This window comes from Xenopus laevis, chromosome 7S (genome assembly GCF_017654675.1).
Source record: "Xenopus laevis strain J_2021 chromosome 7S, Xenopus_laevis_v10.1, whole genome shotgun sequence".
NCBI lineage: Eukaryota > Metazoa > Chordata > Amphibia > Anura > Pipidae > Xenopus > Xenopus laevis.
This window is the reverse complement of record NC_054384.1, coordinates 86,856,879-86,883,844: the sequence shown is the minus strand read 5'-3', so window position 1 is coordinate 86,883,844 and position 26,966 is coordinate 86,856,879. Positions and strand designations below refer to the sequence as shown.

The following is a 26,966-nucleotide window of genomic DNA, read 5'->3' as shown; positions in this document are numbered from 1 at the left end:
TTCGATGGTCGAAGTAACCCAAAAAACACTTCGAAATTTGAAGTTTTTTTACTTAGAATCCTTCACTCGAAGTTAGTGAATCGGCCCCCTAGACACTGGACGAATTTAAGATTGTATCTTGGACCTCAATGTCCTTAAAGGCAGTCACCATATCTATTATTGGCAGTTGGGTTGTGACTTCTAACAGTATTGATTAAACATCTGGCAGCCCCAGACTGCTCTGGCATAATTCCGAATGGTAAAGTGGGATTCTTCATTCCAGAAAATGTGTTTCCAGAGCTCCAGAGTCCAAGGCTATCAACATTTGACCTATGACTAAGGGATCATTTCCCGAAACGCGTCAGGACATACAGCAGTAATAAATCTTCTCCAGAAGTGCCGTCTATTTGTTCCTCTACTTATTGTATCAACATTTACACCACTTCGGCCAGAAAGGCAAGAATTCAATAAGTAAGGAACATGAGAACTATAATCATGCACTGATTGCAAACAAAATAGACCCTTTAATTGGCTATTGGCATTAACCACTGCAATTAAGTCCTAATGAAGTGCCAAACCTCAACGCCATATGGAGATGATGTGCCCGAACCTCATGCCACGATGACCATGTGGTATTATGGTACCCTTGGCAGTGGGGACGAGACCTCATATTGTTATTTGAACTGTATTATTTGGATGTATCCACATAAAAAACTCATCCCAAAAAAACTCTTCTGCTTATGTGGCTTCCAAAGCAGTTCAGAACTCAGTAGGGTGTGCTCCAACTGAGAGCATGCAATTTTATCAGAGTGTCTGGGTTATTTTGGATATACAGTACAGAAAGTAGGCAAGTGGAGCAATACATTTACAGTAAATGTTTGATACTTATTTGTTTAGTGTTTGTTTCAGTAAGTCTCCATAATCTGTATTTAAATAAACTATAACTTTGTCTTGCACATTGAAATATAGGTACATATAATTTATGAAGATATGGATAGCCTTTTTACTTTTTTTTTTTGGTGTTGCTTTGGTGTTGCTACATGTTTAATTTTATTTTGTGATTTTAATGCTGGGGTAAAACCATTAAGTATATCTTTAACAAAAACAAATGTCAGATATAATGTGAACAAATCACATGTAACACAAATACACTTAATATAGATAGTGCCTAATATCACTAATAAGGAACAGTGCCATTTGCTATAGTATAATAATGTTTGTTTTGTGCAAAGTTTCCGTAAACTTTCCTGAGATTTATTTGCCTAAATGACTTGGCTGCAAATGCATAACATATTAAACACCAGCTTTCCTGTAAGTATTAATAGCAACCTTGCTTGTTGGCTCTGTTGGCATTGGAGGCGCAGTTGGCTGCAGAGATTAATTGAATGGTACACGCCATCTGTTTGATTCTTGTCGTCTTAAGATGTGGGTGGTAGAACTCGCTTTATTTAAAGATATCATCGTCCCATTCAAACCATTTCTCTTTAAGCAAGTACAGGCAACACAATGAGCTTGGAGATAGCTCATGTAGGGGAGGGCAACACAGTAGGATTCCAAAATCTCTGCTGCTTCAGCTTCTTTCATCACAAACAAGCGAATGACAATAACACCGGTGGGTGCCTTTGTGCCATGTATAGATATTTGACAAGGGAACAGAGAAATGTAAGTCCCAGTTCTCTGCTGTCTGTACAGATAAAGATATTTGTGGTTGATTTTACTCAGCTACACTTGTATGGAGTATTCTGTAGAAATGGACTGTGACGCCAGGTAGACTTTGGACAGTAAAAATGTAATGTGCAATTCAGGTCCATTTGTCTGCCCTCTTTTGTAAGAGGAAGGCTTATACTTCACTGTTAAATACACTTTGGGGCAAATTAATTAAAGGGCGAAGTGGCGAATGCTGACGTAATTTCGGCACTTCGCCGATTTACTAACAGTCGCTGACGTAATTTCGCTAGCGAAGGAGATAGACTCTGGCACAACTTTGTACTCTAACGCCAGGCGAATTTTCGCTCTGCCAAAAGAGCGTTACTACGCACATTCACTGCGTTTTTGATTTTACTGACCGTTACCTCTATCGCCAGACTTGCCTTCGCCACCACAGACCAGGCAAAGTGCAATGGAGTAGATAGGACGTACTTGAAATTTTGTTGAAAATTTTTCGAAGTCCAAAAAAACGCTGGCGTCTTTTCCTTTTTACAGGGTGATAGGCTGAAAAAGATATTTTGTTTTTGGGGTACCCTCCTTCCCCCCTACATTTGATAACAAATGGCACCTAAACTATACTGTGGGAACATGTGTAGAGCAATATAACAACTCTATATAAATTTATTAAGGTTCCCTGGGGAATAGTTTATGAATATGTGTTACCTAAGGCCTATGGCACACGGAGCACTTGCACAACTACTTACTGTTTTTACCCAGAGATTCTCCACTATTGTTTTTTTATGTAGTCTGTTACAGAGAAAAGGGAATAGAAAGGGGATAACATCTCATGTTTAAGTCTCTTCTTATTTACAATGCAAAGGCAATTGACAGATACAGACACTTATCCTCTTATGAGCTCTCTCCTACCAAAGCCTTTCATAGGCTTTAGATATTAGTGAGGTCACTTGTAATCTCCGGTTTATTGTCTTCCTGTTGTTCTGACCCTGTTGTGGGACTGACTAAATAAACAGTTGCATATTCACTATAGCTATACTCTGAAAGCTTCATTTACTTTAAAGTATTTCGATATTTTCCCTAGACATGGGTTAAATTCAAGAAATACTAATATACTTAATAAAGGGAGCAAGAAATACAAGGGAAGGGATATAGGGTGAAGACAATTGTTGCCTAGATTGTTTGACTTCTCCCATTGTTAATAAAACTAAAAATATAAATAAAAAGGTTGAATTTAAAAGCAATAGCTTATTTCCAGCAATAAAAAGGCAATACAAGGCCTACAAAGTTACCTGTGAATCAGTGGAGTTCAGTTTGGCTTTGTGTCGCAGTGATTGGGAATGAACAGAAGAGAAGTACACGTGTCTAGTAGAGATTCAGGGGCCCATATATAATGATTATGTTGGTTTACTAAAGTATTGTTTTCTGGTGCACCTGCTGCCACTACTGGTTCTGTCTGAAGCTAAATGATAGTAATAAGTACAACACAAGCCAGACCTTCAAGGCATTTGTTTGAATCCAGGTCACGACATGCAGACTATGATTTAGGGCTCTTACTGACGAGCGGCTGAAGCTGCGCTCCCCTACGTTCCGTTTTTCTGTGTTCAGCCAGAGGGGAGCGCAGGAATAGACGCATTAAGTTCTTTTCTATGGGGCTGTACTCACACAGGCGCGTGTAGGCGCCAAACGCAGGTTGAGACGCAACATGCTGCATTTTTCCTGCGTTCGGCGCTTACATGTGCCTGTGTGAGTACAGTCCCATTGAAAAGAACTTAATGCGTCTATTCCTGCGCTCCCCTGCGGCTGAACGCAGAAAAACTTAGGGGAGCGCAGCTTCAACTGCTCGTCAGTAAGAGCCCTTATTCAGTCTCCAAATTTCTAATACACTCGCCTGCCCAGTGTCAGTATTATCAGACTAGATGTGCTTGTATTATCTGCATGCAGCCCAAAGAAAATAATTTAAACTGCATCCAGATGGCAAGTAAAGTCCATGTTTTTTTTTTACCAGAGTACAGGTTTGGGACCTGTTATCCAACATGCTTGGGACCTGGGGATTTCCAGAGGACAGATCACTAATTTGGATCTTTATGCCTTAAGAAAATCATGTAAACTTTAAATAAACCCAATAGGCTAACCAAAAAGCAAAAAATTGTGAACATAAAACGATCACAGCATCCAGCTTCGAAACTTTTTTCACGCAATCACCACTAGCACCTGGACTGATAAGCCGTCTCTATAAAACAATGATCCATCCCAGCAAACATAATGTGAAACTCCCTTATATGCAAAAATGGGAAGCGGACTTACTCACTCACAACAAAACAATGGGCGATATGCAGTCTGACAGCTAATAAAGGCAGCACCTGTGTCTGAATTCGAGAAACCTCTACAAAATTACTACATAGAACTTACCTAGTACCGGCCCACCTACATAAAATTTATCCTTCCTCTGCACCTAAAAGTTAAGCGTCGGAGTGGGTCAAACTGGCTGCTTCGCTAGCGCAGAAGCACGTATTGCGATTTCTGCACTAGCAGAGCCGAATTTCCAGTTTAAAAACCGGAAATTAAGCTCTTAAAGTTACAGGAGGCGGCTTTTTGCCGCCCCTTGTAACTGGCTGTTCACTGCTGCCTGAGGCAAGGTGCTCATCAGAAAAATGATTAGGAATGCTTAAGAATTCTGGATAATAGATCCTTATACCTGTACAAAATGCACAATTATAGGCAGCATAGTGGCTCCTTACATATATATATACAAACAAAAAATAAAATAGATAAAAATATGAAATTAAATATATATATATTCTTTCATTTTTAGAATGTAAAGGAAAACAAATGAAAAAGGACACAGAGCTCCAGTTTTGGAATGACTAGCTCTGTGCAAAACACAGACTGTCGTTTATGAAACTGCCTGGTCTAGACATTAGGGAAGTAATAAGAATAAAAATAAAAACATGGCTCCTGTGTGCTCAGAACATTCTTTCTACAATGGGGCATATTTATCAGAAGCATAAGCAAGCTCCTTCAAGTCACCCAGACAACATAACAACTCACCAGACTCAGAGAGCTATTCATATAATTTTATTGTCTACAATTAAAATACTGTCGGTTCTGGCATGTCAGAGAGGCTTTGAATTTGCTTTTATAATAGTCATTCCACATACAAAAAATATTCCACAAACAGCATCTGTTTGTTTAGTTGCGTATTCCCCTTGATATGTAATGCATAGGTTTGTAGGTATTCATCTATAATACTCATAAAAGTGTGTCTCATTAGGTGTGTCAGGAAGCACAACACTGTGCACAATCCCAACCAATTCCTAGCTAGAATCTTTGTAGAGATATGCAATCTGCATCTAAACTGTATTCTACAGCATATCATCTGCTATTGCTACTGATGGTTGGTCTCGGGTCAGCCCATACTGAAAGCATTTTATATAGGGGATAAAGGAATGTTCTTATTTTGCTTCAGAATAAACTAGAATGATGGAGACATTGATATTCCAAGACATTTGTGTTTTTTAATTATTTGCCTTTTCTATTTCACCTCTCTTTATCCTAATACTTAGAGGGTTATTTATAGCAAAAACTCAAAACATTCAAGTTTTTTTTTTTAAAAGTCAGTGGTAGAAATCCCTATACTATTTGGAATTTTTTGGTGGTCTGCACTGGAATTAGCCTGAAAATCTGACTATTTCTGACTTTTCATGCACAAATGCAAAAAATTCAGGCTTTTCGGGAAAAAGACCCAAAAAATTTAGAGATTTGGAAAAAAACTCAGAAAAAATTGTACGATTTGGATTTTCACTCGATTTTTTCAGGTTTGTCCTTTTTTAATAATAAAAAATTCTGTAGTTAGACTTTAGTTCTCCTTTAAGGGGAAAATGGTGGTTTCCCAATTTTATTTGGCCACAGAGGGTGCAATAATGGAATTGTGTTGCCATATAAAATGGGAAAACACCATTTTCATGTTAAGCTGGTGTGTATATGGTTACTGCTTTGCATGACTATAGTACAGGTCTGGACTGAGAATTAAAATAGACCCTGGCATTTCAGTTATCCAGAGGCCCAATCAGCCCACACAGAGGCCCAAACAACCCTACCAGCCCACTAAATACTGACTTTCTATGGCTCCTTATATCAGCCCCTCTGGCATTTGCCAGAACCCACAGATTGCCAGTCCGGGCCTGCTATAGTAATACCATGCCAGGTATTAGGGGAACATCAGCAGAATTACCAAGGGATTAGGGATGGGCAAATTTTTCCGCCTTGTTTCGCCGCAGAAATGAAGCGGCAACATTTCGGCGGCGGCAAATTTTTGGCCAAGCAAAACGGGTCAAATTCGCCCATCCATACAAGGGATTTCTGCAAATAGTGCGCAGGATGCTTTCACAACACTGCACTTCCAGTGGTTACACCATTGCTTCCATTTCCTTTTTGCCTCTTGGACAACATAAACTAGCGTATATGTAATTATTTACTAATTTGGCCAATGAGTTACCCAGTTTAAATTGTTCTGATCCAAGCAAAATGCCATTGGGGCAACAAATGGATTTCAATTCAGTTTGCCAATGGATCTCTGTAATATGTCCAACAAGATCCGTGATGGGGGAAGGTGGTTATGATTGTCTCATATACTCATATATGTATCAGTAGAATATCTTAATTGGCACCAAATACTTGCATACTGTATGCGTATATATTCATGTTATCAAAGGTTTTGAGGAACTGCTTGAGATTCTTCTTGACAACATAAAACTGAGTCATACATATAGCTGTGATATAAATATATAGTATATATCTCAGTGTATACAGTAGATCTAATTTATCTAATCCATGTTTGGATGATATTACCCTGCAGTTGATCCATGTAGCAGAAAAAAAAATCTCTATTTGTGTGTTACAGCAATTAAAACTGATACTTGGCACAGTCCCATTTATTGGAATGGCACTTCATTTGCATGCGGTTAGATGAATAACAACTGCAATGTATCCTGCCTTTGGACAATGAAGTTGATTGGGATTTATGAATTTCTAAGAAGCCATAACACAAAAGCAGAGAGCTTGTTGCTAACTAAAAATTAACAAGTGCTAAAAGTGTAAAAATGCATTATGCATTTTTTGCCGCATCTGTTTCATTAAGGGACACATTCCTCTACAGAGAATGGAATGAAAATGTAAAAGGAAAAGAGAGAAGTAAATAGGCAACCGCACTGACAGTATTCTATTCTATTTCCTCTCATCTCTAAGCACTTGTTCTTGAATGTTATTCTATGTGTTATGTTTGCATATTTATATTCTAGTTTTGTTTTGGTCCCTGTCTGTTGGAGTATTTTACTGTTCTGTGTACACAAGTAGTGCTATGCAAATTAAAAGGTACAAATGTTCATCGCAACTGCCATTTACTCCACAATACTGCTCATCCAGAATACCCTCGTTCCGACTAATCAAGCAAGACCAAGAACACTAAATTCTCATTCTAATGATAACCATTCTAATAGTATAAATGCAGGCTTGAGAATATACATATATAATATGTGGGTATAACCACAATAAAAGTTGGCACTTGTATTTTGTCTAATCCCACTGCAATAAAGGTAGTGCAGAAACATAAATGCAAATAAGTAATGTAGTTGTCTTACGAAAAGACATACTTTCTTTGTTTATATTAAATGTATGCAAGATCTCTCCCTCCTCAAATGATATGCACCTAAACATAGGTTAAATAACCTATAGGAACCAGTGGTATATTTATGCCTGTCACTGCCCTAGATACACCCAGGGGCAATCCTGGCCCCTCCGCCACCTGAGGCAGCAGCAGCAGTTGCTGCTGCCCCCTCTCCCCCGGAAATTCGTTCTTAAAGTACCAGGAGCAGCATTTTTGCGACAGCCTCAACTTGCCTCATTGGAGAAGCACCCCTGGATACACCTCGATATGCCCTTGCTGTCCAGGAAAGGAGGGTGAAATTTTATTGAGGCAAGTGAAAAGCTTACAATAATATACCTACAGTATATACAGTAAATATAGAGAGAGATTGGACTCTTTTGGGCATGCGAATCCTCTCTAAATCTTCATTATTTTTTGCCTATGGCTGCTTGATGGTGACACGTACATAGAGAACCAGTATTGTGCATGCAATAAGTCCGTGACATTCAACCACTTAGCTCTGCCATTGGATTTTGCAGCAGTTGTCCAGTGTCAGGCAGCAGGTAAACAAGTTAAAAAATGTTTTCCTATATATGCACCTATGCATCTAAAGCTGCATTAACGTAACTAGAGGGGGGCGGGCCCTGGTGCGGGACGTGCAGCCGGGCCCTCCACCCCCTCCGTACATGTTTTTTTTTGGCCGGAAACAGCGGTACGCGAGCTGCCGGGAGCACTTAGGGGGTGTGGACCCTGGCCCAATTGCACCCCCTTCTCCCCCGGTAGCTCCGCCACTGTAAAGCTGCCCCCCTTGGCACTCGGAAGGAGATATCGGCACACAAGGCATTCAAGTTGCAGGGAGCACCCTGCTTGTTTATTGTGAGGAATTGCAACGTTTTGGGGACACGTCCCTTTGTCAAGCATGTAGAAACCATAGTGCAGGAAATACAAATAGGGTGCTCAATTAATAAATTAGCATATACAATTAACAATATTATAAAATAGCAAAATGCGTAAAAAATTACATGAGAATTATTATTGAATCCCCTAAAGTGAACATATTCAATGTCCAAGGTGCTTGTTACATACTATAGCCCATATTTGGAAGCATCAAAACATTAATTCCATAGGCGCTTGAAAAAATCCTCAAGTGCAAAAGAAAAAGTTACCTAAAAGGGAAACACCGCTTGTAAATTGAAATATAATAACAACAGTAACAACCAAAATAAGCATAGGGCAATTGGCAACATTAGTAAAAGGTTACAAAATGTCATACACCCCTTCATTTAGAAGGAAATTTAAAGCAATTGGTAACATTAAAAAAATATAATAGTACCCCAGCATTTAAAGGGAAGGGAAAAGGGAAATGTTACCTGAGTCTGGGTAGATATCAAGATGATTTCTTATCAGTGCCCTTGGCAATGGCAAATGGGCACTTATATTAAAAATACGGCCCTGTAGGCCTAATCCATAATGATCAAAATGCTTTATGTGTTATAACTAAGCACACTGTATTTATAATGATTTCTTTCTTTATATGTATGACTATAAAAATTGCTAGCTTCTCTACTATATCAAGTTTGTCCCAAGCAGCCTAGAAAAGGGCTAAGAGTGGAAACATAATAAACACTAACTGGTTCTATACAATGGTGTGAGTATTGTGCAAACAATGTAATAGCTCTGCAAGGCTCCCAAAGGCATCAATTGAATTAGTCTTTATAGTGTACTTCTCCTCAGCACTTTTTCCTCCACTCAACTCCTTTCTGCCATCTTGTTCCTCCTCTATGCGCGGAATCCTGATTTTTGTGTAAGAGAAAGTAAATGACTTCATTATTTATGTGCAAGATAATGAGCATTCAACAGCAGGGGCTAACAATAAAGCAGAAACCATACCAAAGAAAAAAACTCATGTATAGATATTTCTAAATAAAATCTGAGCACAATTATAAAACATATACATTATAGCGAAATTACATCATTCCCCAGCTTGCCCAAACATTCAGTGCAAAAAGAAGAAATGTTATAAAAATAAAGCCGGACCTCACACATTAATTTATTAAAAATAAATGCGTTTTATTTAGAGTCTGTAGAGTATCCAGCATTGAATGAGCAAAGTAGATAACACCAGAGGTAGCAACAAAGTTTAGAACACAATAGTGATCTTTTCCATTACACCTAGGCCCGACTTTAGCCAGAAATAAGCATTAGCGGGATGGTTTTAGTGCGAGATACAATTTTCCCTGTAGCCCTAGGCATAGATAAAAGTACAAATGATGGTGAGCTGGAGAGAATGCAGAGATGTTCAATTAGACTGCTAATAGATATGGTAGAATTCAACTATGATGAAAGACTACCAAGGTTGGGGTTGTTTTCACACTGTTACTTTCCTATATTAGAAAGAGTAAAGTTTTTATTTAGTTACATTTAACAATTTTAATTCAGGGGTGTTATCCTTCAGCATTACTACTTAAGAAAGTGAATTATATCCATTTCCTTAGCTCAGGTTGGTCATTCACCCCATTCTAGATTTCTATTTAATACAGTGTTCATTCTCATTTTCTTCACTGTTGCCATATTTCCACTTATGGTTTCACGAGTCAATATCAGCCTCCTGCAGTGATAGGAGCAAAATGCTGGTGTCATCGTTACTGGCATTAGGAAGATCAGTATGAACTTGCCCTTGCAGGACTAGAGTTGCCGTGGAAAAGCACTGACTTTAACCAAACCAAAAATACATTGTTCTTTTCAACAATATGAAAGTAAAACAACAATACCATTTATTTATTAGCTACATTCTCAGAGGTGTCAACACTGTCATTTAAGTAAGGAAAGGAAAATACCTGGTGGGCGTTTGTAAGTTTTCTGGGCAGATTTTCTCTGGGTTCTTCTGTTCATGTTTGGTCTTTAGCTAAACAAGGTTCCCCTTAGATCCCCTGGTGCGGAAACAGTGGTGCACAATCTGCCGGGGGGCCCTGAGGGGGTGCGGTATAGGTGCGGTATGGGTTGGAAGAAACTTACTCCTCCCAAATCACTGCCTTAAAACTAAACATTACTATAGCTGTACAGCAGGAGTGACCATACTTGATTAATGTGAGGTCTACTTTTTGTGATGTTGTCCCATTATGATCTACATCCATAAAAGCATAATTAGCATTCTGTTCCATGGAAAATATTACTTAAATATTGAATTATGAGAATATGTATATTGCTATATTTAACAAACAACTATTTCTTATGTAACCTTAATGTAATAAATATCTGAATGAAAAGCATGAATAGGAGGGCAATTTAAACAAACTGGTTGTTGACAGTGTCTTGAGATCTCTGATCACCAGATAAAGGTCTACTGGTAGATCCTGATCTACCTTTTGGGCACCCTGCTCTACACTAAGTGCTCCCAGCTGGCGGCCCTACACTTGGGTGTGCCTGGAGAGAAGAACCCATACTGTAGATCGCTAATGGGATTCATATTTGCATAGATTTCTTCTGCAAAAGAAATGTGAAGCAGATAAATGGTACACAGAACAAGGTTACAGGATACAGTAAAACTAATGCCAGGTGAGATCATTTACAAAGAAAGGGTACAAAAAAGCAAAGCCCTGTATTTTTTCCACCTTACCATCTTAACTCAACCTACCTTCATTCTTTTAGTGGGTCAAGAAAGAGAAGTCTGGCCCAGACTAAGTCTCACCCGAGACAGCTAGAGTTGCTACCTGGCCAGTATTTTTTTCCTATAAAAAAGTTAAGGAAGGAGGCCTTTTTCCTTACTACAAGCAGCAGTGTGCAGCAGGTTACTGGGCATTGCAAAAGCAGCCTCTGGTTAATTTAAAAGGCCAACTTTCACCTTTAAATTAAATCTTAATATGGCATACAGTAGAATAGCTAGTTCTCACCAACTTTTCAATTATTATTATTATTTGCCACAAATACAACACAAATACAAAGTCTTAGCAAGAAAAGTTTCCTAATGCATTTACTACCATCAATACCAAAAGACTGAGACATGTCTGTTATGGTACTGGCAGAATAAAGAGCAATATAGACTGCTCCACCTACTGTTGTTTATCAAGGTATGCTGGCTAATGTGATGTTGGCATTGTAGTCTGTCAGAAAGACATTGTGAACTATGGAAAAGCACATAATATTTGATCATGATACTAGACTTGTATAGACTCTAAGCCAAGGTGCAGGAAAGCTTTTCTGACAGCTCTTGGTGGTCTTAGGACAAATAAGATCCTTTGGAGGATTTGATACAGTATGTGGTGCCATGGACAAATATTACATCTTTCATCATATGATTTGATTACATTATAATTTATAAAAAGGCTAATACCCCTCTATTATTAGGTGTATTAGCTTTAGGGATATTAAACAGAACTGAATAAAGGCATGAGCAAGTGTTTTTTTCTAAAACTATTTTTATCTATTTGGTGTAGTTGTTATGTCTTAAATTTGGCATTCTTAGACGATTGTTTTATTTTTGTCGGTTAGAATGTAAAAGTCTTGATCTTTCTGCTTGAAAGTTTAATAAAAACATTTGAAAAGCAAACCTCACATTAGCAACACCAAAGCAGAGCAAAGATTAATGAACCGCATACTCACAGCAGCAAGGAGACTCATATGCTCAAAATCGAAGCAGAGAGGGATCCCTACGATGAACGAAGTTCAAGACAAAGTAGAAGAGGTGTGGAGAATGGAATATATAACAGCAATACACAATTAAATGCCCACATATGACAAAATATGGGCGACTTGGATATATCATTTCCCCCAACATCCACACAGCGGCTCAATGACACAAAGACTCAACGACCTGGAACTCTATAATCAATATGTAGCTCTAGAGAGAAAGAGAACAGAAGGCTGGACACCATGTTACCTTATTAAGATCCCAACTTACACAGGCCCCAAATATGTTAAACTGACACAATACAATCGGTAATGCCACCTTGTACCCCCATTCCATGACGCAAAGTTTCATACCACTGCACCTTGTGTAATTCTGTGATATTTCAGTGCACTTGGATAACCTTTTCCTCACTTTTTCTTTGTATTTGTTTTACCTTTTACTCCCCTTTGTTTTCCCTTTTTGTTATGATTATTATTGTGACAAAACCAACGAAATAAAGAGTTAAAAAAAAAGATTTGAAAAGAAAGAATGATTTGTTTGAGGCGTGCGACATTGATAATGATGACCATTTCATATGTTAATAGTTTATTATTTTTGTGTATTTAAACATGTATAATAGCAGGACACATTGTACATGGGAAATAAAACTCGAGATCTGCTTTTAGTGTAGGGCAGATAGGGGCAACTTATTCAATCTACTTCCTACTAGCTATTGTTAAACTACAGTTTACAACATCCTTGTAATTCCATAACAGCCTTGACTCCCTTGATTTTTAAACCTTTTTTTCTCTTGATACAGGGGTCCAGACTTCATGTGGGTCTCTCTTCCTTAGTTATAGTCATGGAGCTTGCTATTCACAAGGTGGAGGGAACAGATGTCCATTATTATTAAACATACATAATTATAAATACACGCAAGGTCTGTTCCTAACAGCAGATACAAACAACACCGCTCTAGCAACCAGGCCATATGTTCCCAGCTTCTCCTTAGTAACCTCCAGCCTTGGTTGGAGAAACCTGATGCTCAGACAGGTGTTTTCTGATCCTACTGTTCACCTGGGAGAGAGATGCGTCTTGTAAGAGCCGTGGAGGCTTAAGTTGCAGCCTTGGAGTGTACTGAGAAAGGGGAGGGTTGATGGGAGGTACGGAGGGAATGAGCACAAGAGGAGAGAGACACACACAGAGCGAGAGAGAAGCCTATAATTCAGAACAAAAGTAGCCAGGGCTGCAGACTTTGCCAAAAAGCCTTGCACTGTATTGTGAGTAAAGTACAAAGAGGGGGCATTCCTGCTGCCTCAGCACAAATTATATAAAAGGGAAAGAAGAAGGATCACCTTCCTCCTTTCTATACAACAAGATAACCTACCTTGCCTGTCAGCATTGGGCCACCGCTGGGAACGATCTGCCAGGCATCCCCTTGCACATGCGAGACTGTCTTTGGCTGCAAGTGAAAGCCTGTGGGATTTGCTAGGAGGGAAATTGCTGGCTGGTTTGTTCAGGAGAGAGCGCTGGGGCTGCTGCTGCTGCACTCTATTCCAGCACATGCTCTGAGAAAAGCCTTTTTTCATGCATTGTCCTTCCCCATCTGTTTGAATGGTGAGTATGAAGTGAATGGATGTGACATGCAGGCTCTGCTTGCTTATATGCTTAAATTGCTCTGCCCTGCTATGGCAGCCTGGAATTAACTTTCACACTGGTTAGCAACTGTTTAAAAATTCAACAATGTACTGCCGACTATGCTTGCTCTCTCTCTGGTTCCTTCTGGGATGCAAATAAAGAGCAGAGAGAGAAGAATGCCTATAATCCCAATGTATACAAATTCTCTTGCAGGTGTTGGGATATACAACCCCCAGCACCTTTCTGTGTATAGTCACACAAGATAATGCTTTATAACCTTGGACTTGGAAATGGCAGTTTATAATATAAGGTGTGCTTGGAGTTTGTCACCCTACTAGGTATCCTGCATCCCTCTGCAGAGTTTATGATGGAGAATAACCAAGCAATATACAGGTATTGCACCTGTTATCCAGAATGCTCCAGACCTGGGGTTTTCCTGATAACAGATCTTTTTTGTAATTTGGATCTTATACCTTTAGTCCACTAGAAAATCATGTAAACAGTAATAAACCCAACAGGCTGAGGATTGATTATATCTTAGTTTGGATCAAATACAAGCTACTGTTTTAACCTAGCTGTGCTAACATTTAAAATGACTGCATGTGAGTGTGTCAGTGAGACAGATGATCTGACAACAGAAGGAATGGTTGTAATGAAATATTTAGTCCTGCTTTGGGTTCAGCAGCCTTGATCTCTATATAACTGCTCTTGTTTTCCCATGGGGGGGAAAAAAGAAATTGGTAGAAGCAGTGTTAATATTTGCACTCTGGCTGCTATTCTGTGTAACGTTACAAGGGACCATGGTGTTTTCAGTCTGAGCGCTGTGGTTTTTATGCTTCATTAACCCAGAAAAATTAGCCCATTTGGTTTAATGATAATGAATGACCTTTTGCTCACGCCTGTAGGAAATAATTTGTTAATTATATGGGTGAAAACACATTGGCTGCATTGTGTGTGTTGGAGCTTCCCCATGTAAGGGCCTGTATCAATATTCAAGGTATATATACTATATATCTGTGCCTATAGGCTATGTATTTAACTCACATGTGTTGTGCATGTGCCTTGCTTTATAAGAAGGATGAATAGATGCATAGATGCATTTATGAGCATGTTCTATTATTGCATCTATATGTAATACAATGCATGGAGGGGACTGTTTATCAAGGTAGGAACTATTATGCCAGGCTTTTCTGCATTTTGTCATCCTTAGTTGCTGGCAAAAAATAGAGCAGCAGAGTCAATACAGATATAACACTAGAGTGATGCTCAGAGTATCCTGGACTGAGCCCCTTAGGGCCCAATAGAGAAACTGATACTAAGGACCTTACCAACATTAGTAAGTGCTGAATAATAAAGAAACGGATATTAAGGACCTTACCAACATTAGTAAGTGCTGAATAATAAAGAAACGGATATTAAGGACCTTACCAACATTAGTAAGTGCTAAATAATAAAGAAACTGATATTAAGGACCTTACCAACATTAGTAAGTGCTGAATAATAAAGAAACACATATTAAGGACCTTACCAACATTAGTAAGTGCTAAATAATAAAGAAACGCATATTAAGTACCTTACCAACATTAGTAAGTGCTAAATAATAAAGAAACTGATATTAAGGACCTTACCAACATTATTAAGTGCTAAATAATAAAGAAACTGATATTAAGGACCTTACCAACATTATTAAGTGCTAAATAATAAAGAAACTGATATTAAGGACCTTACCAACATTAGTAAGTGCTAAATAATATTGTTGTTGTACTATATATTTTCATATTGGAAATAAGGATTGATACAAACATTCCTCTTCTCAGTCCCACTAGGGTTTAGGCCCACCAGGACATTATATGGTGCTCTGGCCAGTCCAACCAAATTATTTTTGTTACTGTAATGTATGATGTGTATTCTTTTTGACAGGCTAATACACAGCTTAGACTATTTTCATAAGCATAATATATGATGTAAAGGCTTTCCACCAGCCTGCTAGGTAATGCTGTGTTAAGCATTTCACTGACAATAAAGGATTACGCCAGGTTTCCAGTGATGTTATCGTTACCAAGAAACTTTGCTAAAATAGCTTTGACAACCGTAAATAAATCGCCAAAGGATATTATTTATTTTTCTTTTCATTTAAAACTTAAAATCGGCAAGGGGTTAGGGTGGTACAAATTCTGAAACTCATAACCCCAAATGAAATTCACCATCATTTTTATTTGATGAATTTCAAGGATTACATTACAACCGTTCAGGCCTTTTTGTGGGTCCATGTATATGTTCTATTCTGATTACACCTCAATATCAGATAATTGGAATATGGAACATAGATGAGTCTCTTTATTCAACAGGAAGGCATTGTAGTAACTGACATATAATTTATTTAGCAGCACGCTTAAAATCCGCTTTTAAACCAAAACTGTAGGGGTTAACTGCAAGATAGCCTTGGTCATGATCAATATAGGTGTCACAAATAGTGTTAAAACACTAATTACTTGTTTAAGAACAGAATATCGGCCCGTAGGTTCCATGTGATCTCAAACTGAAGCTTAGCTGAGTGTTGCATGGCCTAGTTGATGTGACCTAGTGTACCTTCGATGGGTTAAGCAATGTTGGGCAAATTCTTGTTGGAATTTATGACTGGATTCATGTGTCCTTCCCCATAAATATGAAAGCACTTTCTCTTTCCACCAGGAATGCACTGAATGCTTAATAGTTCCCAAAGTCATTGCAATCCCATTGGTTGCCTTTCAATGATGTATAGGCCTTTGTTTCATATGAACATGGCCTTTTTAGGTCAGTCTATAGAGAAGAATGGGATGCATAGGATCAATCTACTGGTTTCCTTTTGTAGTGTTCGATACATCTGGGGGCAAATTCACTAAGATGCAAAGTTGCGCCAGGCGCAACTTCGCCGCACTTCGCCGCACTTCGCCAGGCGTAGTTTCGCCAGGCGTAGTTTCGCCAGGGCTCCGCAAATTCACTAAAATCCGAAGTTGCGCACAGGGGTAGCGTAAGGTTGCGGAGTTGCGCTAGCGTTGATTCGCTATATAAAGCGAAGTTACGCTAGCGAAGGCTAATTTGCATACGGCGCGAAATTCAAATTTCAATGGAGGAACACGTATCTGCACTACAAATGCCTAGAAAACCTTCAAATCAGCAAATAAAAATTTTATTTTGCCCAACACATGTGCCCACTGTCTAGGTAAGTTGCCATGAGTCAGGAAATGTAGGGGGGAGGAAGGGGAGCCCCAAAAAATTTTCGATCTTTTTCAGCCTATCACCCATAATATAGAAAACACGCCAGCGTTTTTTGGGACTTAGAAAAAAAATTGACTTTATTTAAACAATCCCTATCTACTCTATTGTGCTTCGCCAGGTCTGAGGTGGCGAAGGAAGTCTAGCGTAAAAGGTAGAGTTCAGTACACTGCGCAAGTTAGTGAATTTGCGTAGTTTCGTCGCTAGCGAAAATTCGCCTGGCGTAAGGTTGCGAAGTAACACTAGCGAAACTACGCCAGCGTTCGTTAGTGAATTTGCGCAGTAGCGAAAATGCCAAACGCTAGCGAATTAACGCTAGCGTTCGGCGATTCGCGGCTTAGTGAATTTGCCCCCAGGTATCTCTACCAAAAATGTGACTCTTTATTAGAGAGATATAAATGATTGAACCCTACTGCCAAGCCTGCTGCCAGATTCAATGTTCAATAAGGTAGAAAATACCAATTGGGGGTATAGGGTAGCCCCACTGTGTATGTCATATCTTGTTGTGGAGGTTCTAGTCCCTAAGGGGCCTATTTATCGAGCTGTGTAAAACAGTGAAGAAAAACATCACCAGGTATTTCCATTTGTTTTCTATTTGTTGAAACCTAATTGCTGATGGACAATATCACCAATGATGATTTTCTCCAATGTTTTACACAGCATGATAAATAGGCCCCTGTGTGTCAGGCTAGATAAACCTTTCGGAGGAACAGTCTTTCTCTTTTCTTTTTTTTTGCACCTGGGGTGTAAAAATATCCAAGCCACTTATACCCTTAATGGGACTGCACTAGGCAAATCCATTATGGAAAAGGACCTTGGAGTCCTTGTAGATGATAAACTTGTCTGTAGCAAGCAATGCCAGTCAGCAGCATCAAGGGCAAATAAGGTCTTGAGTTGTATTAAAAGGGGCATAGAGTCACGGGAGGAGGGGGTCATTCTTCCACTGTATAGAGCACTAGTAAGGCCCCATCCAGAATATGCCGTACAGTTTTGGTCTCCATCACTCAAACAGGACATTATTGTATTAGAGACGGTACAGAGAAAAGCAACTAAGCTGGTAATGGTATGGAAAATCTTAGATATAAGGAAAGACTGGCCAAATCGGGGATGTTCATGCTGGAGAAGAGGTGCTTAAAGGACCAGTAACATAAAAAATTTTTTTTAAAAATTTGTTAGTATGACATGAAAAAAACACCAAGACTAATTAAACTTTAAAATTGCACAACCTTTACTAAGAAACTCCGCTTGCGCTCCTCTTCAGAAAAGGCGACACAGCGACGATCCATCGCACGGTGCTCAATTTCTCCTCCCTGGCTATCTCCTATAAGGAAGGCAGGATAAGGAAGGCAGGGAGAAGAAATCGTGCGCTCCACGATGGATCGCCCAATCGCTTTCTGTAAAGGAGTGCAAGGTGAGTTATTTCTTAATAAAGGCTCTGCGATTTTAAAGTTTAATTAGTCTTGGTGTTTCATTTTTTCATGGAATACTAACGATTTTTCAAAAAATATTTTTTTGATTTTACTGGTCCATTAAGAGGTGATATGATAATTATGTATAAATACATAAGGGGATCATATAATAATCTCTCTAATGCTTTATTTACCAGTAGGTCTTTCCAGCTGACACAAGGTCACTCAATCCGATTACAAGAAAAGAGGTTCCGCCTAAATATTCAGAAGGGGTTTTTTACAGTGAGACCCGTGAGGATGTGGAATTCTCTCCCTGAATCAGTGGTACAGGCTGATACCTTAGATAGTTTTAAGAAGGGGTTGGATGGATTTTTAGCAAGTGAGGGAATAGAGGGTTATGGAAGATAGCTCATAGTACAAGTTGATACAAGGACTAGTCTGATTGCCATTTTTCCCCCTCTGAGGCAAATTGGAGAGGCTTTAGATGGGGTTTTTTGCCTTCCTCTGAATCAACTAGCAGTTAGGCAGGTTAAAATAGAGTTCAAAGGTTTTGACTTGATGGACATGTGTCTTTGCTCCTGTTGGAAAAAGTGTATCCAGGGCCTGTGGTAGAAAGGGCCCTAGTAAAGCATATGGCACAGTTAGGGACCCCATGATCCAAAGAAACAAAAGGCTTTGTGCTACATCCTAAGTTGAGGTGTTGGAGTAGCACTGGAGAAATAGTACTAGGCAGCAGAATAGCTTTACTATTTGCCATGGAGAATTAATGAAATAGTGAAAAGTAGAGACTGGACATCCACTAGTAGCTAGAGGTACAGGAGTCTGTGGAAAGGCACTATATTAATTTTTTGAGTAATCCCATTACTCTGTATTTAGCCTGATTGTCTAACCCTTCCAGTATGCACCAGAACCATTTGCTCCCAAAATATATCTTCTATATGTGTAGACTCCACCCACGTGTAAACCCTGATTAGGATATGTTAGGAGCCCCCGGGTTACACTTATAGGTTTAGAATTTAAGATGATTTTGTGGCTACTTTCAGTTTTCTTTTACTGACTTTGTCTTGATGTGAGATAATGTTACAGTGTTAAATATTACAATAAATCATTGTTATCTAATATATTTGAGAGTCTCTTGCTTCTGAGAAATTGGCAGGGATGCCACAAAACGTGTGAAGCAACTGCCCCACTGCAGAAAGCTCAGAATTTCGTTCAGTCAAGGTTGTTAGAATATTAAAATTTTAATACAATCCTTCCAGGGACCCTTGGCTCTTTTTCAGCATCCCCGTCAGGGCCGGATTTACATAGAGGGCGCCCCTAGGCCCTCTGACATTCATCACCCCCGTCCCCTTCCTTTTATTCGCTCAAATTTTCATCATCAGAACTGGAGCAATGAGGATTGGTGCACGGGTTTTTATAAAAACTATCTCCTGTGCATCCCCAGTGTTTCTGAACCAATGTGGGTATGGGTAATCCTACCACCCTAGGCCTGGGCCTTGGTGGCTTCTTACAGCAAATACTCATACTGTTCAATGTGACAAGTGACATAATCATGTCATTTATCAAAGTATAATGATTATTGAAACTACCATGTTGCTGTTGGAACCATCACCCCTGTTACTCTATAGACTGCTATGTGGGTGCAATGGCTGGAAGATGCTTATGATAGTGGGTGTCCTTTTGGATCATTCCAATGTTTATTAAGCTCGGCTCACATTTGTATTGTATGGGAAGACGTGACACACCATATTGACAGGTATTTCCTTTGAAGTTTTGCCATTGTATCTATTTGTGTCATATACTCTTCAACCAGAACATTGCAAATAACAGCACTATGTATGTGTATAAAGACTATATAAATATACATGTATATGTTAGTGTGTGTTAATCTGTCTAAGCTGCTAGATGACTGCATTTATTAGAAAATATTTATACAGTGGCAAGCAGGTGTAAGCCTTATAAATTGCTGGTATCAATGGTACAGTCTGGACTGAAATAAAAGGCCTGGTAAATATTAGGACTGAAAAGGGCCCAGACAGCCAAGCTTTCCTTTCATTTTTGCACTGTCCTACCATGCCATCTGCCTGGAAAGGAAAGTCAATATCTGAGCCCCAGAAGTGTTAACAAAGGTTGGTGGTGACTACTTAGTACTCTTGGTCCCTAAGATTTTGATAGTGGTTACTGGTTGATATAGTATCTACAAAAATAACGCTTGCTGTGCTGCTTCTGCTCTCAATATGCCCATCCCATTCATGTTGCACTTACTGTACCTGTATCCCACTTCAACCATCATTCTCTATTCCCCTGCATCTTTCAAAGAAACAAGCTTAATGGAGCCTGGCACATGACAGGGGCAGAGCTAAAACAAGAGCCTGGAGGGGTTTGATGGGGACCACCAGTTACAGTAAAGTACACCCCTGAGCTGTCATGAAACACAATTTTTCAAAAGTCTTTGAAATGTGATAAATCACAAAACTCTGTTTATTCAACCTGAGGAACCACAACAAAAGCAACTGTATATTTCCCCCTTTTCTATAAAGATCTAAAATGTTTTCATTTATACAGATGCTGGGAAAGGCATGCCATATCCTTTAACATAAAAGCAGCGTATTTGGCCTTCAGGTTCCAAGACTGAAGAATAATCTATGTTCAATCTCTTTCTATAACAACTACAGTACCATGGTGTCCACAAATAGGGGCAAGGGAGGGCACTTGGCCCCCCTTGGAGACTCTGACCTGAACTGAAGCAGATTCAAGCTGCTGCCTGTAGATACAATGTCAGTGTCTAAGTCCCGGTACAGCTGAACAATGATTGTATAGGTTAGAGCAGGGGTCCCCAACCTTTTTTACTCGTGAGCCACATTTAAATGTAAAAAAGAGTTGGAGAGCAACACAAGCATGAAAAAGTCCATGGGAATGTCAAATAAGGGCTGTAATTGGCTGTTTGGTAGCCCCTATATGGACTGGTAGCCTACAGGAGGCTCTGTTTGGCAGTACACCTGGTTTTTATACAACCAAAACTTGCCTCCAAGCCAGGAATTCAAAAATAAGCACATTTGAGGCCACTGGGAGCAACATCCCAATCAATCAAAAATCTGCTCTGTGTGTGTGTATGTACCCAGGCCAACACTGTGCCTGTCAATGAAGAGGTAAAGTGAGTGGATTCCAGCAGATCAGTTGTTTCTGACTAGTCTGAGACTGTTAGTGCAAGTGTGTGAGTCAATGCAAGTGAGAAAAACTACGGTTACTGACCATTGCATCTGATGCACTTATTCACCTGCTAATATGTGTGTGCCCAAGGCATGATTTGCTTGTAAAGTGGATAAAGATGGCCACATTGGCTCAGAGTTATGACTCTTATATTATTTCCTCTGCACTGCATTTTTTTCACCATCAGGCTATTTAAAATTTTAGCTGACCAGTAGTTTTCTCTTTCAGATGTATTAAAGGAAAACTATACCCCCAAAATGAACACTTAAGCAACAGATAGTTCATATCATATTAGTGGCATATTAAAGAATCTTACCAAACTGGAATATATATTTAAGTAAATATTGCCCTTTTACATCTCTTGCCTTGAACCACCATTTTGTGATGGTCTCTGTGCTGCCTCAGAGATCACCTGACCAGAAATACTACAACTCAAACTGTAACAGGAAGAAGTGTGGAAGCAAAAGATAAAACTCTGTCTGTTAATTGGCTCATGTGACCTAACACACAGTACAGTGCATCCTACGATCCCAGGGGGCGGCCCTTATTTTTTAAAATGGCAATTTTCTATTTATGATTACCCAATGGCACATACTACTAGAAAAGTATATTATTATGAAAATGGTTTATTTACATGAAGCAGGATTTTACATATGAGCTGTTTTATGCAATATCTTTTTATAGAGACCTACATTGTTTGGGGGGTATAGTTTTCCTTTAACAATTCTATTCCTAGATTTCTGTCTTTGCCATGAAAATATTTGTTGACATTTTGCTTGTGATGCTTTTAGCTACTTGCCCCACCCTGAATTTTTTTCTGTGGATGCCCATGTACAGTACTTACTTAGCTTTGTGTGTGCCCTTGTTAAAATACCGAGGCTCTGGCATGATGTCAAACCCCAAGATTTTAAAATAACTAATCCTTTCTGGACCACCAGTGAATTTGTAAGTGATGCTGAAAATCCCTCTCCTAAAGTAATATATTATGACTTGAATGGAGATGTACTTTCTGTTTTAAGTGTCAGTGATTTTTAAAGAGGAGGGGGGGGGGGTAAGTTTGTCCTTGTCCATTTGAAAATCATCACACCCTCTTTAAACAGTGCATGGTGAATATTATCACTTTCCAGCCCACCCACAACACCCTGCAAACTGCACAAGAAGCTTTGAGAGCCAGATGAAATCCCTCAGCTAGAGAAGCTGCAGCCTTACAGCAATGTGCAAAGATATATGTGTTAGCTGTGGCCATTGCTTTAATGTAGCTATGGCAATTTTTAACTGGTTATAAAATAATGTGACTTAATTGCAGGGTCTTACTGGGGGGTGCTGGGCCGACCGGTGCCACCGCATAAGACCCTCTCCCGACCCCAAGGGGCCCCCTGCCGAAGTCCTGTCTGACCTTTCCTAATGAATGATAACTGATATAAATTATATACTACGGATGCACCGAATCCACTATTTTGGATTCAGCTGAACCCCTGAATCCTTTGCGAGAGATTCAGCTGAATACTGAATGCTAATATACATATGCAAATTATTGATGGGAAGAGAATGTTTTTTCTTCCTTGTTTTGTGACAAGCCTCATTAAGACACCACCTTATATAGGCTCCTGAAGGGGAATTCCCCCTTTGCATATAGCCATAACAATTTAAATTAATAAAATAAGATATATTTTACCTCCTTAAAAGTCTATGGTATATAAAGTATTAAGCAAATCTATTTAAGCAAATGGAGCTTGCTCCTATTTTTTTGCTGGTTGGCTTATGACCTTGTCATGTGTGTAATTTACTAGCAGCGGGCCAAGGTGCAAAGTACAAATTTGCACCACTAAGTGCTTTGGCACTTATTACACCCCTGCTCAGAGTACCTTTTATCTTGCTGCCATCACCTGCTGCCATCACTTTTTTGCCAATGTAATCTAGCTTTGTGGGCAGAACAAGAAGAAATTTGAAAGTAAATTACTACAGTCCAGTGTTCACATATCAAATGTTAGCAAGAGCCAAATACCAACGGACGGCAGGAATGAATGATATTATAATTCTCTGTTTGTGAGCACAAATGATTATTTTAATCAGTGCCACGTTTCTTACCCATAGTTCATGAACTATATCTCTCAGCATTCACTACTGCCCAACAGGAGATAAGCCAGAGTCTGGCTCTCCTTTCTCGTAATATTCCCATTTTCACAAGTTTCCTGCCAGTGTAAAATCCATTTGCAGATAGGCCTGTGTCCTACATATGACTTTTAAAGAATAATTTGCTTTCAACAGTAAATCATTACAGATATTGCTGTAGACTAAACTTACATGTCTGCCACTAATCATTGCATTGCCGATATGTAACATACTGTAAGAAATGTTAATTCTTGCTCCCAGGAATATTTTTCTTTTCCATGTTATTAATAAATTAACATATTTTCAGATTGCTTGTTTGACATTGCAGGGAATAGCAAGTTTGGGATTGGTTTTATAAACACGCTGAGATAAAGTAAATATATAATTGATAAAAGAAAACAATGGAGTCCTGCCAGTGTTCCTGTTAAGACATAGATATAGTCTCTGTGTGTTGGAAGAGATATTAAAGGAAGTGTTCTGGCTTAAAGGCATACCTCCCAACATTCTGGAAACGGAAAGAGGGATAAAAAAATTATCAATACAGAGCGTGGCAATTTTTTTTGACCATGCCTCTTTTTGCGGCCACACCCCATAATTACCATGCCCGTTTTATAAAATTTGCCAGGTTATGAAAGTTTGAACACATTTCTGTAGTTTTTATGTTTTATTACAGTTTTACTGTAATGAAGGTGAATTGCCCTTTATATAACTTCTCCCAAGGTACAAAACTGTTATAAATGTATCTTAAAGGGCCAAAATCAAACACATATTAACAATCTGACCAGTACAACCCAAATACGTTTAATCAAACTACATATATAGTTTTTTGAAAAAAAACTGCAGGCTTTAAAAAATCCCTTACTTTGCCAAATTGTTTTTTTCACTGAGGGAGGCCATACAGTGACTATAACAGAGACTATAACATGCAAATTTCAGGAGCATGCTCAGATTGTAGCAGTGCCTTGAGTATTCTACCCAGAATGCCTTGTTTTAGTAAACGCCTCCATTAGAAGTATCACGAGATTTCTCTATCTTGTCCCCTGCTGGTGATGTTATTATGCAAATGAAGGGCACACACTAACTTCCAGCAGGTGGCAGCACTTCTAAACAGCAGCTAACACAGAGGTTTGGCTAATTTGAAAATAGCTTAGAAGGGTTGCTAAGCAACCAAGGAATTTCAACTGAGCATGTGCGGGATTTCAGAGCTGTTGTTGGCCGTGAAGATATAGGTAGGAGGAGCCAGTGAAATCCAAGATGCCTGCCTCAGCTAGAACTGCAGTGGAGATAGGGGAGATCTTGCAGAAGGTATAGAGAGCTGGTGATTTACATTAAACAATTTACATTAAACTAACTGTTTCACTGTGTGGAATTTCTTGAACTTTCACACAGTGTCTTTACTTAGTAAATGATTTTAGTAAAGATTGGTGCCCTTTAAGTATCTATTCTGGGCACTCTGCCAAGAGCCAATTAAGTTAAAAACATTGTATCTTTTTCGCCTGTTCGGCGCAGAGAAATCGGGACTTTCCAGTACAAACGCAGAACTGCGGGTTGAGCTGTCAAAAGAGGGACTGTCCCGCTCAAAACGGGACAGTTGGGAGGTATGTTAAAGGAAAACTATACCCCCCAAACAATGTAGGTCTCTATCGAAAGATATCGCATAAAACAGCTCATATGTAAAACCCTGCTTCATGTAAATAAACCATTTTCATAATGATATACTTTTCTAGTAGTATGTGCCATTGGGTAATCATAAATAGAAAATTGCCATTTTAAAAAATAAGGGCCGCCCCCTGGGATCATGCGATTCACTGTGCACACAAACAAACCAAACAAACTATACTTCTTAGGTCACATGAGCCAATTAACAGACAGAGTTCTGTCTTTTGCTTCCACACTTCTTCCTGTTACGGTTAGAGTGGAGGGCAATATTTACTTAAATATATATTCCAGTTTGGTAAGATTTTTTAATATGCCACTTAATATGATATAAACTGTTGCTTAAGTATTCATTTTGTAGGTATAGTTTTCCTTTAAAGGGTCAGTTAAAATAAAATGCATTTCAGTCTAACTATAATGTCTGCATACTCTGCACTGACAATGTGCCCTTATATATTTCACCTTGTGGTGTTTTGGGCCAAAGTCATCATTTTCAATTACTGAATGCATTGGCTTGCAGCAAATCATAATCCAAATGGGTCTGAACTGGTGGGAACTTGTGGTGTCTTCGGATGTATGCAGTTCAAAAACAGATATAAAAGTACACTATAATAGAAACCAGGGTAAAATTACAATTTCCCCACATAGAGTAGCACCTTTGTCATATAAATGGTCCTCTTATACAAATATACAGTATTTGGGGTGTAAGCAGTGCATTAAGGAACAAACAACAATGGCTGTTTATATACTGTAAGTTGTGTGCACATGATCACATTCTTTGCAAGACACTTGAATATACGTTGTGTCTGTGATGTCCGTAATACAAGCTGTTTCTGTGATGATTCTGAGCACATGGATTTTCCCACTGTAGAATGATCACACGAATGTGCTTTTTGCATCAATGAACACCACAATAGAATCACATAAACTTTCTATTTAGAAGCCATGAATGAAATATAAACTCTCACCGCATTTTCTCTCATCTTGTTGAAAAGGGTCAGCCAAAGATTTGGATAACATTAGGAATAATAGACTGAAAGGATTTCAAGAGAAGAGATAATAGACTTAATTTATGACTTGTGTACTAAGCATTTATTTTTTTTCCCTCAGTACGCCATCTCCCATGGCTTGCTCAGCAGGATTGGTGCTTCTGGTGCATTATTTTCTTCATGTTAGGGTCAAGTCTGGTTAGGACAAAATGAATGCTTGGTTAGAGTGTCTATTTACTCCCTGCATTGCCAATTTGTCACCCAGTTAATAAACCCGATCATCTATTACATGTGAAAACTTGGTATTCTAAACGCCACTATAATGTCACACTCTCCTCAACTTCTTTTAACTGGATGCCTTATAATTTTCTTCATGGCTCCAAAGCTCTGTGTCACACCCTGTTCATTGAACTCTCATCTGTAAGCCTGGACAAAGACAGTTAGGAATGCCCCCATTGCTACACAGCAGCTTATTTATATAAACAATAGTAGTGTTTCTTAAGCAAACACACCAGTTTTACCAGTGCTTTACACTTTTATTTTTTGATGTTACTGTTCCTTTAAACTAGCACTGGTCATTCCGAGTTGGCGATTGGCATTAAGGGTAAAAACCAAAATCCATTAAGGATAGAGACTGTACTTAGTGATGGGCGAATGTGTTTGCGAAAAATTTGCCACAACAACAAAAAAAATTTGTTGCTCAATTTGAATGAGTTTCGTGAATTTTTTGCCATTTCGCAAATTTTTCTACGAAGTGAAAAGGGACAGATCTACCCATCACTTACTGTAACCATTAGTCATTATAA

General features: G+C 38.9%; 1 protein-coding gene across 2 annotated transcripts in view; it reads left to right on the top strand.

The window, feature by feature from the left end:
• plekhg5.S (pleckstrin homology and RhoGEF domain containing G5 S homeolog) overlaps nucleotides 1–26,966 on the top strand; it is a 183,895-nt gene that overhangs the window by 32,473 nt on the left and 124,456 nt on the right. Inside the window, exon 1 of one of the 2 annotated variants that reach the window (XM_018227969.2) lies at nucleotides 12,999–13,508. The exons of the other annotated variant lie outside the window; for it this stretch is intronic. Within the exon in view, the coding sequence (XP_018083458.2) occupies nucleotides 13,506–13,508 (3 nt within the window). The 5' untranslated portion in view covers nucleotides 12,999–13,505. Of the gene's footprint in view, nucleotides 1–12,998; nucleotides 13,509–26,966 lie in introns of those variants that run through there. 2 annotated transcript variants of the gene reach the window in all.